The sequence below is a fragment of the Capricornis sumatraensis genome, chromosome 4, assembly GCF_032405125.1.
Source record: "Capricornis sumatraensis isolate serow.1 chromosome 4, serow.2, whole genome shotgun sequence".
In the NCBI taxonomy this organism is placed as follows: domain Eukaryota; kingdom Metazoa; phylum Chordata; class Mammalia; order Artiodactyla; family Bovidae; genus Capricornis; species Capricornis sumatraensis.
Window position 1 is genome coordinate 102,768,023 of NC_091072.1, and position 19,311 is coordinate 102,787,333.

Sequence of the window (19,311 nt, forward strand, 5' to 3'; positions counted from 1 at the left end):
AAAAGCATATGTTTAAATTGTCTAAAAAGTCAAAGAGATGCTATCGGATTTTAGGCAGAAAAAGGCATGCCAAGGTATTTCTATTGGCGTATTTGATGAGCTTCAGACTAACCATTAGCAAATTAAAAGAAAATAATGGGCTATATGGATCAATTACTGGTATTGTAAGTTAAAGATGATTCATGTTGAGGTATTGGGGTCTTACAGAAATATCAACTCCAAATTTGTAGTAACTTTGAAATTTATTCCGAAAAGCATATTAAAGCATGGGCTTCACAATGAAGTTATAATGTCTATGCCCCAAATAGAATAGATCAGCATACATAATGTAAAAGACATAGAGATACAAAGATAAATAGAAACACACTAGATGAAGGAGACTTTATCCTCACAGAAGCATTGTTTTAATACTCTGTGCTGCTAAATTGGGAGAAATCATTTTTTAGAATTGCTTGATGATAACTTGTATTTAGCTCGTGATTGATGCCCATAGGGAAAGCTCTTCAGTGATTGTTAAATCTAAATTTTGGATTTTTTATTCACTGTTATTCCAGTTTATGTGACATCAGATCACTCGTGCACAGAAAATTTTCAGGGCATGCAAATATAAAGAAGATTGTGAATCAATTGAGATCAAAATGGAATAGATGGAGACTAAAACCTGAAGTAAGCAAAAGTTGAATATAGTAGTGGATATAGAAATATAAGAATATTAATAATTGTGTTATAAGATTCCATTTAAAGTTCAGGTCATGCATTTCTTTACAATTAAAATTTACTTGAGAAGCATTTCTTGACCAAGTTCTTAAAGGACTGCTTTACCTGCTGGTTCCTTAAGGAGTAAATGAAAGGATTTAGCATTGGGGCAACAGAGGTATTAAGCACTGCTATACCCTTGGTTAAGGCCACTCCTTCTTTGGCTGAAGTTTTGACATACATGAAAATGCAACTTCCATAAGAAATGGAGACAACAATCATGTGTGAGGAACAAGTGGAAAATGCCTTTTTCCTTTGCTCAGCAGAGGGGATCCTCAGAATTGTTTTAAGGATGAATACATAGGAAAGAATCACTAATGTTAGGGTTACCATGAGTGTGAATACTGCCAGGAAAAATGCCATGAGCTCTAGGAAGGCTGTGTCTGTGCAGGAGATCAGTAGCATGGGGGAAGAGTCACAGGCGAAGTGGTCAATGATGTTGGAATCACAGAAATCCAATTGAAGTCCCATGATCACAGGTGGGAAGATAATGAGAAACCCAGCCAGCCAAGAACTAATGACAAGCTGGTTGCAGATTCTGCTATTCATTATTGTTGTGTAATGCAGTGGCTTACAGATAGCCACATAACGATCATAGGACATGACAGTCAAAAGGAAAAATTCTGTTGAACCAAGGAGTATCAAGAAAAACACTTGAGTCATGCAAGAATTATAGGAAATGGTCATATCCCCTGTCACAATGCTGACCAGAAATCTAGGAATACATACTGTTGTGAATGAGATTTCTAGGAAGGAGAAATTCCGAAGGAAGAAATACATGGGTGTTTTGAGGTGTGGGTCTACCAGAGTAAGGGTGATAATTGTTAAGTTTCCACTTATACTCAGTATGTATGTACAAAATAGAAATAGAAAAATCAAAACATTTAGCTCTGGATCATCTGTTAATCCCAGAAGAATGAACTTTTTCACAGAGGTGTGATTTTTCATTTCATATTACTGACTTATTCCAAGTCTATAAATGCAAAGAGAAGCAAGATTTAGTGAGTACGGTTTTACGGATTTTACCTTTTTAAAAATCACTTCTGCTGGTTTAAGAAATGTGCGCATGTGTGTGTGCTTTGTCATTCAGTCATGTCCCACTCTTTGTGATCCCATGGATTATAGCCCACCAGGCACCTCTGTCCACGGAGATTCTCCTGGCAAGAATACTGGAGTGGGTTGCCATGCCCTCCTTCAGGGGATCTTCCCAACCTAGGGATTGCACCCAGCTCTCCCACATTGCAGGCAGATTCTTTACTCGCTGAACCCCAGAGAAGACCAAGAATATGGAGTGGGTATCCTATCCCTTCTCCAGGGGAACTTCCTGACCCAGAAATTGAACTGGGGTTTCCTGCATTGCAGGTGGATCTTTACCAGCTGAGCTACCAGGAAAGCCCATATATATGTATATAAATAATGGAGAAGTAAATTAGACACCAAATTTTACTGAATTTTGAAAATATACCTAAGCCAGGAGAAGAAAACTTACATCTTCTAGACCATCAGCCTTTTCATATTGAGGGAGTGACTTGATAAGACTAATAATCATATTTGTTTAGGAAAAATATACCTATCACATGTGCTTCAGTTTCTTTTCAGAGTTTGATCATATGTGTAAAAAATTAGGTAGAACATTATAAAATATTCTAATCCTCAATCACCATATGGTCTAATGATTTTTCTGAAAATAAAACGTTTCAAAATTTGTCTTTTTAGTGAGTTGTATGTTTAAATCGTTAATGTCATTCTTGCCTACATAGAAAATTAACAACTTAACAAAAGGATCAGAGCCATAAAAATTAATATGCATATACTCCTAAATAAGCTGAGAAGTTAAAATTTTTCTTTTGAGTTAAATAACAATCTATTATGTTTTACAAGAGATTTTTACAAGCAAAGTTAATTGATCTAAGTATAAATTCATTAGAAAGTGAGAAAAATAAATGAAGTGAGATAAGAAAAATACACTTACAATTATATAATCCCATGTGGTAGCAATTTGACTGTTCAAACTCAAGTAATCTTTTGCTTTAATTTGAGTGTCAGTGTGGAATTTTAATTATGGAGTATTTCATAGACTTTCCAACTTGTTTCTGCCTTTGATTTTCCCATACAATAACATACGTATATAGTGTGTAGGTGGATTTTGGCAATATGATCCTGGCTGCGTAGTGTGAGATGGACATATTGAAAGATAAGTCCAGTAGAAAGTTTATTCCTGAAATTGATGAGGTCTTGACAGAAAAGTGACATAGTCCCAGTTGCTGGTATAAGGTGTTACATCCAGAAGACAAGCAAAGAGTTCAAGAGGTCCCTCAGGAAAGGACTGGGTGACACAGTGGCAGAGGTTCCATGGCAGTCCCACGTAGTCAATTCATGTTGAGTCTGAAAGGCTGAGACTCGGGTAGTATTGCAAGATTTTTTATTGAGTAACAGTGTCTCTGATACTAGCTTATTGTTTAGGAAGACAGCTAGAAGTGCTGGAAATGGGAGAGGGTAGCAGCCAAACAAAACTTTGTTCTAAGTGTTAAATTGTTGCACAGTAGAACCAACCAGAGACCAAGCTTTCCTGAAATGTGGGTCAGATTCAAAGAACTAAAGAGATAACAGAAAAAGGGAAAGGAAAAGAAGAAAGTGGGATTAGAACAGTAGTTACTTTGGTGAAACAGGCAAATAAAGGTGATAAAGTTATATATTTTGCTGGTTAATAAAGTGAAGCTCCTAGTTCCTAAGGAGAGAGCTCAAATTTTCTGAGAATCAAAAAATAGAAGCTCTGGAAAGGAGATGCAATGCATGGCGTATCAGTAGAAACTTGTAAGAAAAAAATGCACTTGAATCTATTCCATGTTTCACCATCTAAGGCCAGGTATTTTGTACTTTGTTTCCCAAAATTTTCATAAAAGTAGCAGTGGTCTAACCTTAGATACAAGGAAAATCTAGCAATATAATATCTTACTTGGCTCTCAGTAACCTTTGTGAAAGAAGGATGGTTTATAATTTTTGTTTTCACTTGTTTACCTTCCAGGGGTGAGGACTAGAGTGTCTAACTACTGTTTCCAAAACAAACAGACTGGTTTTTACCTTTTTTTTTTTTTTTTTTCCTCCTCAAAATAGCCACAGGGGATTGTTGCAGTGAAACAGAATTCAAATGCCTCTGGAGAGAGATGGTGCTTATTAGTTCAACATAAATTTAGTTGAATAATTTTAATTAGGTGTCCTTGGGAAATAATTTTTAAAGAACATTAAATGTCAGAGTACAACTGCAAAAAGCAACAGCTAGGAAGTAGCCTTCTTTGAAATTTTGGATTTTGTGTTGTCAGTGTTGTTTTATTTTTGCTTGATATGAATGTCTGCTGAGGTACTATATTTCAGTTAATAAAAACTTGTGAAGAAGCAGAAAATAGCAAGAGGTTAGGGCAACCAGGAGACTCAATGCACTGTTCAAATGTTTTGTTATAAAGTTATTCAAGATTCCTTTACATGGGTAATTAATGTATTGGTCTCATGTGTTAATTTTTTCAATTTTTTCTTAGATCAGTGTGAGTTCATGGATATTTATTTTATACCTTGAATTATAACCATTGCTAATTTATCTTGTTGCTAGATTTTTTCTCAGCTTCGGCCATTGGGAGCCCTTTCAATGGGCTGCTGCTTTTTTTGACCTACTGCTATCATGGTGCTTAAAAAAAAAAAAAAAAGGCCCTTCTTTATTTTCTGGAATTATAAGATGCTTCAGGATCATCATGTATATTCCTTACCACAGCCCTCAGTTATTTCTTCAATGATGCCTGGATTCTTTAGAATTAAAGTGTTAGTCACTCAGTCCTGTCTGACTCTCTGTGACCTCATGAATGTAGCCCAACAGGTTCCTCTGTCCATGGAATTCTCCAGGCAAGAATACTGGAGTGAGTTGCCATAAAAACCAGGATCTCGGCCTTGTGTGTGTTCATTGCTGTCATGTGCCATTGATTCTAGGTCCTCTAACAGGACAGAACCAGGAAAAACTTATGAGACTGTGAACCTGTGTATCAATATGTATGTATAATCTTTATGCTACCTTCTGGATTTATACTAAACTAAAAATGAATCTATATTGTTATCTTCATTACCAGATACATTATAATAACTTCAGGTCTTCTTCTCTGTAAGCTCCCACTGCAAAAGTAAGATTCTTGGCACCCACTATCCATGTACTTAAATCTTCAATACCTGTCTACTTATATAACATTATCAAAATTATTGACCTATACAATCATGGGAAAACCCTTTATTAACTAGATTGTAGAACTTATGTACCTTTCCTTTGTTTTTAGTCTTACAAATTTCAATCATTTTGAAGCTACTTAGGTCAGCAACTTTCAACCCTACTCCCTTCAGTGAGATTATTGCAGACATTTAAGATACAGCATCCATGAAATTAAAAGATGCTTACTTCTTGGAAGAAAAGTTATGACCAACCTAGATAGCATATTCAAAAGCAGAGATGTTACTTTGCTAACAAAGGTCCATCTAGTCAAGCCTATGGTTTTTTCAGTCATCATGTATAGATGTGAGAGTTGGACTGTGAAGAAGGCTGAGGGCTGAAGAATTGATGCTTTTGAACTGTGGTGTTGGAGAAGACTCTTGAGAGTCCCTTGGACTGCAAGGAGATCCAACCAGTCCATTCTGAAGGAGATCAGCCCTGGGATTTCTTTGGAAGGAATGATGCTAAAGCTGAAACTCCAGTACTTCGGCCACCTCATGTGAAGAGTTAACTCATTGGAAAAGACTTTGATGCTGGGAGGGATTGGGGGCAGGAGGAGAAGGGGACGACAGTGGATGAGATGGCCGGATGGCATCACTGACTCGATGGATGTGAGTTTGCGTGAACTCCGGGAGTTGGTGATGGACAGGGAGGCCTGGCGTGCTGCGATTCATGGGGTCACAAAGAGTCGGACACGACTGAGCGACTGAACTGAACTCAAGTGGCAACAGACTAGGCTGTGAACAAATGAAAGTGTTAGCTACTCAGTTGTGTCTGACTCTCTGCAACCCCATGGACTGTAGCTCAACAGGCTCTTCTGTCCATGGAATTCTGCAGGCAAGAATACTGAAATGGGTTGACATTCTCTTTTCTAGTGGATCTTCCTGACCCAGGGAAAAAAATCTAGGTTTCCTGCATTCCAGGTGGTCTCTTTACTGACTGAGGCACCAGGGAAGCCCCATGAAAAAGTGGGTTTTTCTCAAATCATAAAGAAAACATGAAAAATTCATTGTGATGTTAAGACATCCATCATTCTACACTGCTGCTACTGCTAAGTCACTTCAGTCATGTCCGACTCTTAGAGATCCCATGGACACCAGGCTCCTCCGTCCATGGGATTTTCCAGGCAAGAGTCTGATAAGGTATTAATTATTCTACACTGTAAAAGATGTCAGGCTTATTTTTAAGTTTTTATATACTTTCATTGAATGTTGACATAAAAGACCTGATCATGATTAGACCCATTACCATTGATTCATTCAATAATTATTTTTGACATTTTTTCTGAGAATATACAAATGACAAAGATAGCTTTTTACATAATTTTCACTTCTTACAAAAAGTGTGAGAATTCTACATTGTTTTTGAAATCTCAGATTCCCATTCTCTTATCCAATATAAGCAATATTCTTTCTCAGCATTTTCTTGCTCACTGCTTTGATCTGAAAAGATGTCTATAGTATTCCATTCACATTAAATTTTTGAGATTTATATTATGTTGTTTTTAATCCAGGGGTTCCATAAAATATATAGCTTAAATTAAATGAAACCTGGGATTATTCATAATCTTAATAGAAATTCATGAGTAAAGAATTTCAAATTATTTTTACTGTTTCTTTGGGAGACAAATGAAGTTATTCATGGTATATTAAGTAATACACAGAACATACTGAAGAAAAAGACTATTAAAAAGAGCTTCACTAACATGACATAAACATACTCATTTTAATTATAAATGTCACAATAGCTTTTATCTGATGTTTATCTATAAACCACAGTGTCATTTAAAATTACACATCATGTGTGTCTCTTATAGAACTGTCTTTTGGACTCTGTGGGAGAGGGTGAGGGTGGGATGATTTGGGAGAATGGCATTGAAACATGTATAATATCATATATGAAATGAATCGCCAGTCCATGTTTGATGCATGATACTGGATGCTTGGGGCTGGTGGACTGAGATGACCCAGAGGGGTGGTATGGGAAGAGAGGAGGAAGAGGGGTTCAGGCTGGGGAACACGTGTATACGCAGATTCATGTTGATGTATGGCAAAACCAATGCAATATTGTAAAGTTATTAACCTCCAATTAAAATAAATAAATTAAAAAAATTATGCATCATGGACAACCTGTCACTAAACAAAGCTACATGGAAAATTAATGTATAAATCCTCATCTTAGCTTGCTTACATATGCAAAGATCCTATTTTCAAGTAAGGTCAAAGCTTCAGACTCTAGATGCACATGAATTTTTTGAAGAACACTATGCAAACCAGTAAAGTACTGAAAACAAATACTTCTTAGGACAATGTTAAACAATAACTTATATCTTCACTGAGCATAGTAATTCATGTGCTTTCAAAGTTTTTTTTTTTATAGAATCTGCCTTTTACCAGTGTTTTCAATAATGGATTATATGAATGTACATGCTTTTAAGAAATGATACCTTAAGACTGGGCTTTGAGGACCATTTAAAGCAGTAAAATTGCCAATAAAAATACAAAAACGTAAAAATTATGGCATGAGATAGGCCATAGAAAAGGAATGTGTTTAAGATATAAGAGCTGAAAAAAGAAAGGAGAGCATTATTTTGTTTAACCTCAGCTGGAAATGTGTGTAAAGGTTTCTTAAATCCAAGACTTAAAGGGCAACGTTGGGAGAAATGTTTAACATGTTTCAATAGCAGATCTCCCACTTTAATCGTCAATCTCATATCCCTTTTTCCCCTGTTAAAAAAGACACTGGAAAGACATACTTGTTTCAACTCTGGACATCTTAGAGAATAAAGTTTGTTCTGTCAATCAATAGCTTAATTTTTTTAAATTAGAGAATAATTATTTTATAATATTGTGATGTCTTTTGCCATAGATCAACATGAATCAGCATTCAGTTCAGTTCAGTTCAGTCGCTCAGTCATGTCTGACTCTGCAACCCCATGAATCACAGCACGCCAGGCCTCCCTGTCCATCATCATCTCCCAGAGTTCACTCAAACTTATGTTCATTGAATCGGTGATGTCATCCAGCCATATCATCCTCTGTCGTCCCCTTCTCCTCCCGCCCCCAATCCCTCCCAGCATCAGTGTCTTTTCCAATGAGTCAACACTTCTCATGAGATGGCCAAAGTACTGGAGCTTCAGCTTTAGCATCATTCCTTCCAAAGAACACCCAGGGCTGATCTCCTTCAGAATGGACTGGTTGGATCTCCTTGCAGTCCAAGGGACTCTCAAGAGTCTTCTCCAACACCACAGTTCAAAAGCATCAATTCTTCAGCCCTCAGCCTTCTTCACAGTCCAACTCTCACATCCATACATGATTATTGGAAAAACCAAAGTCTTGACTAGATGGACCTTTGTTGGCAAAGTAATGTCTCTGCTTTTCAATATGCTATCTATGTTGCATTAGGTATACATACATCCCCTCCTTCTTGAACCTCCCACCCACCTCCATCTCCATCCCACCCTGTTAGTTGTCACAGAGCACTGTCTTTGAGTTCCCCATGTCACGCTCTCATATCATATCACCCTCTTCTTCCCCAATCAATAGCTTTGAATATGCTGAATAAATTCCAATCTATCTGTCTCTTTAATCTATATGTTTAAAACTCTAATTTTTATAGAGGAACTTATGCTATTTCAACTTCTTTTGTAATAAGTTAATTTGAAATTGAAATGTATTAATCACCTGAAAATCCAGTGGTGCTTTTCCCATCTACCCCAGGTGACATAGAAAATTCAGAATTTTTGATAAGTGCACTCATTTCAGTAAATTCAGCATGATATAAAATTATGTTTCTTTTCCCCTATGCCATGGGAATTCATCCAAACATAAATTTCCATATTTATAGTAAAATAAATCAGCAATTAGTTAAAATAATCTAGCATCATGTAAAGCATGGTGACTATAGCTAATAATTCGGTGTTATGTATTTGAAAGTTGCTAAGAGAATAGATCTTAAAAGTTCTCATCACAAAATGATTATAACTATTTGTGGTGGTGAGGTGTTAACTAGACCTATTTTGATGATTATTTTGTGATTTATACAAATATCTAATTATTATGTTGTACACCTGAGACTAATGCAATGTTATATGTCAATTGTATTTCAGTAAAAATAATTTTAAAAAGGAAAGAAAACATAAAACAGATGGGGTTCTGTCCATCAACATTTTTATGGCCTTGGAAAGACAGACACTCTATTATCTCATGGTTAGATAATAGTTTAAATTCACAGTGAGTCTCCCTGAAGCTCACAGACTTCCTCTGCTGGTTCCCAAATTTGCTGGAATTGTCCTGAGTCCTGAGTGTCTGAACCATTGGCCTCCTGCAGTCACGGAGGCTGTCTCTCCTTTCTGGTGCCTCAGGGAGGAGAATTGAACAACAAAAGCTCTGCCATATTCCTGTTTCCAATGTGTTCCTTCCTGCGACTTCATCTTTGCCCTGCCAGGCTGAAAGAGACCTTGTAATGCTTTGCACCTGCTCGTTGTAAACTCCACAAACCCAGTCCACTTGTTCCCCACTTGTCCAGTGAGCCCAGCCAGTCATGCTCTGGAGCTGGGCTTGTTTTTAAGTGAGAAGAGTTTTGAATCCCAGAATTTTAGAGGCCAAAATAATCTACATTCCTCTGCTCTTGCTGCATTTTGTCTGGTTTTGTTTCATTGTCATCATTAATAAAGGATCAGGAACAAGACAAGGGTGTCCACTTTCACCACTATTATTCAACATAGCTTGGAAAGTCTTAGTAACAGCAATCAAAGAAGAAAAAGAAATAAAAGGAATCCAGATCAGAAAAGAAGTAAAATTCTTAGTTTGCAGATGACATGATACTGTACATGGAAAACCCTGAAGATGGTATCAGAAAATTACTTGAGCTAATCAGTGAATTTAGCAAAGTTGCAGGATACAAAATCAATACACAGAAATCACTTGCATTTCTATGTACTAAGAATGAAAATTCAGAAAGAGAAATTAAGAAATCAATCCCATTCACCATTTCAACAATAAGTATTAAATATCTAGGAATAAACTTACCTAAGGAGACAAAAGAATTGTACACAGAAAATTACAAGACACTAATGAAATAAATCAAAGATGACATAAACAGATGGAGAGATATTCCATGTTCCTGGGTAGGAAGAATCAATATTGTGAAAATGACTATACTACCAAATGTAATCTACAGATTCAATATGATCCCTAACAAATTACCAATGGCAAATTTCACAATTCTTAGGGAAGCACAAAAGACCCAGAGTAGCAAAATTAGTCTTGAGAATGAAGAATGGATTTGAAGGAATCAACGTTCCTGACTTCAGATCATACTACAAAGCTGCAGCCATCAAGACAGTATGGTATTGGCACAAAAACAGAAATATAGACCAAGAGAACAAGATAGAAAGCCCAGAAATAAACCCATGCACCTATGGGTACCTTATTTTTGACAAAGGAGGCAAGAATAGACAATGAGACAAAGACAGCCTCTTCAATAAGTGGTGCTGGACATCTACATGTGAAAGAATGAAATCAGAACACTTCCTAACACCATACACAAAGATAAACTCAAAATGGATCAAAGACCTAAATGTAAGACCAGAAGCTATAAAACTCTGAGAGGGAAACATAGGCAGAACACTCAGTGACATAAATCAAAGCAAGATTCTCTATGACCCACCTCCTAGAGTAATGGAAATAAAAGCAAAAGTAAACAAGTGGGACCTGATTAAACTTAAAAGCTTTTGCACAGCAAAGGAAACTATAAGCAAGGTGAAAAGACAACCCTCAGAATGGGAGGAAACAATAGCAAATAAAACAACTGACAAACTTTAATTTCCAAAATATACAAACAGTTCATACAACTCAATGCCAGAAAAACAAACAACCCAATCAAAAAGTGGGGAAAATACCTAAACAGACATTTCTCCAAAGAAGACATACAGATGGCTAAAAAACACATGAAAAGATGCTCAACATTGCTCATTATTAGAAAAATGCAAATTAAAACTACAATGAGATATCACATCATACTGGTCAGAATGGCCATCATCAAAAAGTCTACAAACAAATTCTGGAGAGGGTGTGGAGAAAACGGAACACTCTTGCACTGTTGATGGTAATCTAAATCAATACAGCCATTATGGAAGATGATTTGGAGATTCCTTAAAATCTAGGAATAGAACCACCATATGATCCACCAATCTCACTCCTAGGCATATACCCTGAGGAAATCAAAATCGAAAAAGACACATGTGTCCCATTGTTCATTGCAGCACTATTTACAATAGCTGGAACATGGAAGCAACCTAGATGTCCATTGACAGATGAATGGATAAAGTTTTGGTACATATACACAATGGAATATTACTCAGCCATAAAAAAAGAATGCATTTGAGTCAGTTCTAATGAGGTGGATGAACCTAGAACCTATTATACAGAGTGATATGAGTCAGAAAGAGAAAGATAAATATCGTATTCTAACACATACATATGGACTCTAGAAGAATGGTATAAAAAAATGATTTACAAGGCAGCAATAGAGAAATATAGAGAATAGACTTACGGACATAGGAGAGGGGAGGAGAGGGTGAGATGTATGGAAAGAGTAACATGGAAATTTACATTACCCTATATAAAATGGATATCCAACAAGAAGTTGCTGTATGGGTCAGGAAACTCAAACAGGGACTCTGTATCAACCTAGAGGAGTAGGGTGGGGAGGGAGATTGGAAGGAGGTTCAAAAGGGAGGGGATACATGTATACTTATGGATGATTTATTTGATGTTGAAAACAACAAAATTTTGTAAAGCAATTAACTTTCAATAAAAAATAAAAAGAAAAAAAGAAAAAGTTTGCAAAAATAGCAAAAATTTGTGAAATTTTTCATGTACAAAGTTATTTTTAGTTTTTTTTTTTTTGATGTTTACCATCTCCTGAATAATTCCTGACATGTATACATGCTATAAACTTAAAAAATAGTTTGAAGTGAGGTGAAGTCGCTCAGTCGTGTCCGACTCTTTGCGACCCCGTGGACTGTAGCCCAGCAGGCTTCTCCATCCATGGGATTCTCCAGGCAAGAATAGTGGAGTGGGTTACCATTTTCTTTTCCAGGGGATCTTCCCGACCCAGGGATCGAACCCGGGTTTCCCGCATTGGAGGCAGACGCTTTAACCTCTGAGCCACCAGGGAAGTGACAAATGCACACATGAAGAAAATAGCTCCTTCATGTGAAGCAATGACAGTGTCCTTAAACAATGCATGGCTAGCTTCATGAAGCAGAGGGATATGGATCGTTTTCTTGGCAAGGGAGTCTACATGGTGCCTCTAAATTCAAGTTTTGAGGCACCTGAATCTATAGAAGCTTTATATTAATTCTCAGTCCCCAACCTTTCCCAGTCACATAAGACTAATAGTTACATGAGACAGGTGGAAATGTTGTAAATCAAATCATTTATATAATTAAGGAGATGTAGGACCAGGATTTATTATTGGTAATACCATCTCATTGGTTATGAGATGACTGAAATATTAAAGCTATATATATATAATATTTCTCTTAGCTCTCAGATGCATTTGGAAGATGCCAGCACAATGCACAGGACTCCTACTCATTATACAAGTTTCTTCAACCTTGATTTAGTAGGCACTTAATTCTAGGTGACTTCTGCCTTGCTAGTGTATCATGTAGAATACCAAGGTTTCATTGTCTAATGAAGTCATTATTGACTTCAGAAGAAACACATTAACTAATTGGTTAGATCCTTATTGCTTTGAGAATCTGCTATTTGTATATGCTGTCTATTTATCAAGGGCATGTTAGATTTAAAGTTCTATGTTCGTAAGATTCCCCATTTATTTCTATTACTCATGAAATATTAAATAATTGTGGTTAATGGAAGTGGTTATTTTATAAAAGTCAACATTGAAGTCTTCTATGGGATACAAAGATGAACATAGCCATTCTCAAGAGAGATTCACTATAGAGGGGAATTAGGAGGCTACTGAGAATGCCAAGTATGGTTTCCAGAAATCCCTCATGGTCTATACCTTAGCACAGATTTGGCCTCGACTTTGCTTCATTCCCAGGAGATCAATGTATGACTTTCTTCATAGGTCAGAACAACTGGACATGAAAAATTTGAGCTATTCGTGCAGCCAGAGAGATACCAGATCCTAGTTTAAGTATCTATGCTCTTAATACCCAATATTGTCATATTCCTTACAGTTTTCTCTTAAAATATGGCTCCCTTAAACTTCTAGACCAACTTTATTGAAAGGGAGGATAGTGTATTTCCAATCTTCTATAGGTTTCTGACATTGTTTTTATTTCCTGAACTATTTCCCTTGAGTCACCATAAAACAGAGAAAATTTAATGAAATTTGATTAATGTGACATGTGCTAGTGTCTGGGAGGGAGCAATGATTTTGCATTTTATTACTCACAGCAGAAATGTGAATATCAGAAATAAGGAGAAGGGATCTGTCATGATTTTAGCAAAACAAATAAACAGAATGATATATCTAGCAGGGATGGGAATTAAGTGAATAGGTTTGTGTGCATAGGAGAGGTTTCCCTACACATTTCTGGAATATCCTTTTTTTTCAGTTGCTTCATGCAAAAGACAAATGTGGGGCAGAGCTTCAAGGAAATAAAATGCTTTTTAATAAAGCTTAATAACTGAGAAATAAGGATGTTCAAACGGAAATTGTACTGGGCTGCAATCTGGGTGACAGAGGCGCTATGATCTGAGGCAAGTAGCTACTTTTCAGTTTGTGCTTCAATACAAAAAGAAAAGTAAATAAATGCTGCATATCCTTAAGTTCAAAATAGAAATGCTTGTATATGTATATTCTTAGAAAATCACAGAAGATACCAAACATTAATGATTTCAATGAAATTACAGACAAATCTTTAAGTGACTATATTTCCTATTAAATAACATAATTCAGCTATTTATTCTATTTTATTATAAATACATATATAAATATAGAGCATTCTTATGTTATGTTGATAATTACTTCATAAATATCAATATTAATATTAAAATAAAATTAATAATTTATTAAACATTTTAAAGTTTATTTTATTTGATAAGAAAATCTTTAATTGATTTATATCATAAAAGTAATGAGTCATACACAAAGAAAAATGGGTTGCTACTTTAGTTTTTTAAATTTCATTTTTGATCTTTTGAAGGAAATGAGATCATCCATTCCTGTTTTTTAAGTGGTGGCATCTTCTAATAAATATATGACAGAAAAAAAGAAATGAATATTTTGTAGGATTATTCCAACAAAGTTACAAGGATTTCCATTAAATGGACAAAATAAAAAGCATACATTTCATTTATCATCTCTCAATAATGTGATTTATTGTATGAAGATTTTCTAATTAGAATAAGAGAAGTATTATATAAAGCAGGAGCCAGGTATATGTTTTAAGATATAATGAAAATAGGCCAAAAAAGTGACATCAGCAAGAATTAGAGAGAATGTTTTAGAATTGTACTGATTATAATGACTTTGATTATAATAAATTATCTCTTTCATCTCTTCCCTTTTAATACACTTTTAACCTAAATATATTTTAAAAAGAGAGAGAGAAATGTACCACACTGTGATCACAGAGTTTGTCCTCCTAGGCCTTTCTGATGATCCTGACCTTCAGATTGTGATTTTCCTCTTTTTATTTATCACATATGTATTCAGTGTCACTGGAAACCTGACTATCATCACCCTAACCTGGGTGGATTCCCATCTCCAGAGACCAGTGTATTTCTTCCTCCGAAACTTCTCTTTCTTAGAAATCTCCTTTACTACTGTGTGCATACCTAGACTTCTGGGGGCAATTATCACCAGGGACAAGACTATTTCTTACAAAAACTGTGCAGCCCAACTATTTTTCTCTATGTTCATGGGGGTGACTGAAATTTACATTCTAACCGCCATGTCCTATGACTGCTATGTTGCCATCTGCAAGCCCCTGCACTAAACAAACGATCATGAGCAGGAAACTCTGCAGCCTGCTTGTGCTCTGAGCATGGCTCAGTGGGTTTCTGACCATTTTCCTGCCCCTTATGCTTCTCTTCCAGCTGGATTACTGTGCTTCCAATGTCACTGATCACTTGTTGTGTGACTATTCCCCCCCTTTACAATTCTCTTGTTCAGATACATGGCTTCTAGAAGTAATGGGTTTTTACTTTGCTTTGGTTAGTTTGCTTTCATTTTGGCATTAGTGATTTTGTCTTTTATGTACATTGTCAGGACTATTTTGAGAATCCCATCTGCCAGTCAGAGAAAAAAGGCCTTCTCCACTTGTTCCTCTCACATGATTGTCATTTTCATCTCCTATGGAAGCTGTATATTCATGTATGCTAATCCTTTGGCCCAAAAAAAAGGCATCATTGAAAAAAGGAGTAGCTATTCTCAATACCTCTGTGGCCTCCATGCTAAATCCTTTCATATACACCTTGAGAAATCAACAAGTAAAACAAGTCTTCAAAGACATGATCTATAAAGCAGTATTTTCTGCTAATAAATGATTTTTTTTTGATCAAAAACACTTTAAAGAACAATTAGGTTAAATTCTGAAATTCCTAAATATCTGTATAACTCTGCTTGCTGTTTATATCCTCTTACCAGGCCACATGACTTAATATACATTCTCCAGTCCATTTCTTCCATTTCTCCAGTCATTGTTTATTGACATTTAAATTATAGTAAAAGTTATTTATCCTACAGCATATTCTAGAATAGAATTGTATTTCTTTAAGACATACTTTATAGTGTGAAGTTAAAAATGGAATAAAATAAAATACATCAGCAGAAAAAAAAAAAAAAGAAATAGTAAGCACTGCTGATGGGAATATAAGATGGTACATGTACTTTAGAAACCAGTTGGCAATGTCTTTAAAAAAAAATTAAAAATCTATATATAACTAAATAAAATAAAATTAAATTAAATTAACTGCAAAAGAAAAAATAGTTTTAATCCTGTAAATATCAGTCCTTAAAATGATATGATATCACATTGTATTTTAAATGCAAAGTTTCAAAATTAATGTGTAATATCTGAAGTGTTTTCAAGATGAACACTGATAATTTCTTAACATTAAAGAATCTACCTGTTATATATTATAATACAGTAAAGTCATTCCAAAAATATCATATAAGTCTTTATACTTTGTGAAATTAAGTGCATATTTTCACACTAAGTATTTATCAAGATATTTTATATTTTAAAAATTCAAAATAAATCAATTAAAACTAAAACACTTCCACTTTCTTGAGCTCATTAAATGCATTTATGGCAGTTTTTCTAAATTTTATGTCAGATATTTATTTACCTTCATTTTTTAAGGTCTGTGTTTTGAGATTTATTTCATCTGTTTGATTGGATCCCTTTTCTTTTTTTTTTTTAATGTTACTTTTAACTCTGTGTTGTTATCTACACATTTTACAGAACAACCACCTTTACAGGGGAATCCATCATCATCAGTCCACTTAAAGATTCTGAGTGGGCTTTCAAATCTTTTCCAAGTCTGTGTCTTCTCAGAGTTGTATATGAAGATTCCTAACTAGAAGATTTTATCTTTTTTTTTTTTTTTTTTGCATGGAGTCTATAGTTTCTTGCTCCCTCTGTTTCTGTTTGCTGTAACTCAGCTCCTTGAAGCAACAGTGCATCACCTAGTCCTCTTTTGGCTTCAGTATCCCTTAGGCATTTATTTTTTGTCAGGTCCCATAAAGGCCCCAAGAAAAACTACACAGACACTAGTGCTTCCCCAGTCCCCCAAAAGCCCAGATACCAGATACATGCTCCACACTATTTTTTTTCCCCTTGGGGGAGAGTCACTGATTTGCACTGGCCTCAGTCTGTTACAGGTGGGTCTCCTGGACATAAAATTTTCCAAAGAATCCTCTTATATTATCATAAAACATGTATTAATTAAGTTACATCCTTCTAAATTATTTGAATCTCACTTTATGGCCTAGTATATGATCAGACTTTTGTAAACATTTTCATACACTTGAGAATTATATGTAATGGTAGTTGAATGCAGTGTTCTGTTTGAGTCAGCTAGTCAATAATTCATGATTTAAATCTGTACTTTTACTCTTTGCCCCATTACTGAGTTACTTAAAATTTCCAAAACAACTATGGAGCAGTTTCTTTCTGTTTACAGTCATGCCATGTTTTTATTTTTAAAAATATTAACACTGTGTATTTATGAAGCCCCAGATTTGGAACTGTTATATCTTCTGGGGCATAATTATTTATCATTATGAAAACCTACCAATTCCTCTTTATCTGAAGCACACTTTTCTTCTTTAATGTCATCATTGACTAAAATTGGCATAGCTATATCAGGATTTAAAATATATATATTAAGGGCAGTCCTAAGGTGGCAGAGGAATAGGATGGGAAGCACTTTCTCCTCCACAAATTCATTGAAAGAACATTTGAACACTGAGCAAATTCCACAAAACTACTTCTGAATGCTGGCAGAGGAAAACAGGCACCCAGAAAGGCAGCCTATTGTCTTGAAAAGGATGTAGGAAAAAATATAAAAGATAAAAAGAGAGACAAAAGAGCTAGGGATGAAAATCCATCCTGGGAAGGGAGTCTTAAAAAAGAGAGAAGTTTCCAAACACCAGGAAACACTCTTACTGGCAAGTCTGTGGCGAGCCTTGGAAGCTCAGAGGGCAACATAACTGGGAGGAAAAATAAATAAATAATTAAACCCCACAGATTACGTACCTAATGGCAACTCCCAATGGAGAAGCAATGGAGACACTCCCATCCACCACTAGCAAGCGGGGACTGGACAGGGAGGCATGGGCTGCATTGCTTAGGGAAAGAACCCAGCATTAATGCCCCAAGGGGAATCTGAAGGAACTAACTTGAGATAGCAACCCAGACTGTGGGATAGCTATCCTGCAAAAAGCCCTAACCTAAGACATCGCCGGGCCTGCTCACAGAACAAAGGACTGAGCAAAGCTAGCCAGCTGCGGACCAGCCCATCCCCCACCAGAGATAGGGAGGCGAGGTCAGCCAGAGCCGGAAAGGGGCAATCGTGGTCCTAGAGAGGCATCCTCTATCAAACTGCAAACAGGCTTCATTGCTAACCAAGATTTCTTGGGATTCTGGATGGTCCACATCTGCCGGGAGGGTCACAGCCAGAAATCAGCTCCCCAGAAGAGACACACGGCACACCTGAGAAGGTGTGCCAGTTGTACACCCAGAAAACCAAGCAGCTGGGACGAGGGAGGTGATAAGATGCAGCCAGGGGTAACTGCACTCTCCAAGCACCTGGTCACCTTAATTGCTCGGACCTGGGAAGGGCACAAAATGCAGGACCAAGCAAGTCTGCGCCTTTGTGAAGTATCTGAGAACCTGAACCTGAGCGGCTTAGACTGGAGAGTGCATGCAACCCAGGGCCAGCATCAGACAGTTCCTGGCAGAGCAACCTAGAGTCTGAGCAGTGTAGACAGGGAAAGCACACATGCCATGAGTGGGGGTAAACCCAGTATGGTTGCGACACTGAGAGCACTCCCCACACACACCAGTGATATTTGTTTGCAGTGTTCCTCCCTCCTCACAGCACAACTGAACAAGTGAGCCTAAATAAGTGACCACCACCTTCCCCTTGTGTCAGGGCAGAATTTAGACAGTGAAGTGAAGAAGTCAAGTGAAGTAGCTCAGTCGTGTCTGACTCTCTGTGACCCCATGGACAGTAGCCTACCAGGCTCTGCCGTCCATGGGATTTTCCAGGCAAGAATACTGCAGTGGGCTGCCATTTCCTTTTCCAGGGGATCTTCCCAACCCAGGGATCGAACCTGGGTCTCCTCCATTGCAGACAGACATTTACCATCTGGGCCACCAGGGAATTCTCCTGGTGAAATTAGACACTGAAGAGATCAGCAAACAAAAGAAGCTAAAATAAACAGAGGGAACCGCTTTGAAGTGACAGGTGCAACAGATTAAAACCCTGCAGTTAGCACTGACTACGTAGGAAGGGGCCTATAGATCTTGAGAAGTATAGCCGGATCAAGGAACTATCTGAAAATGAACTGACCCCATAGTGACCACAACAACGCCAAAGAAAGTCCTAGATATATTTTTACTATTATCAATTTTAAAATTAAAAACAAACATTATTTTTTAATTTAAATTTATTTATTTTAATTGGAGGCTAATTAGATGTATAGAAAAAAATTATTTCAAGTCCTCTATTACACCTTTAATTTTCATTTTTATAACCTACAATTACTTTGCCAGAAAAAGACCCTATTTTTAAAGCTAACTTCATACATATATA

At 36.4% G+C, this 19,311-nt stretch overlaps 1 protein-coding gene across 1 annotated transcript; it reads right to left on the reverse strand.

The window, feature by feature from the left end:
• Positions 1-768: 768 nt before the first annotated feature.
• LOC138078674 (olfactory receptor 6C65-like) lies at positions 769-1,704 on the reverse strand. Its single transcript, XM_068971463.1, has one exon. It carries the CDS (start codon positions 1,702-1,704, stop codon positions 769-771), a length of 936 nt encoding a protein of 311 aa, XP_068827564.1.
• Between the last annotated feature and the right edge of the window lie 17,607 nt (positions 1,705-19,311).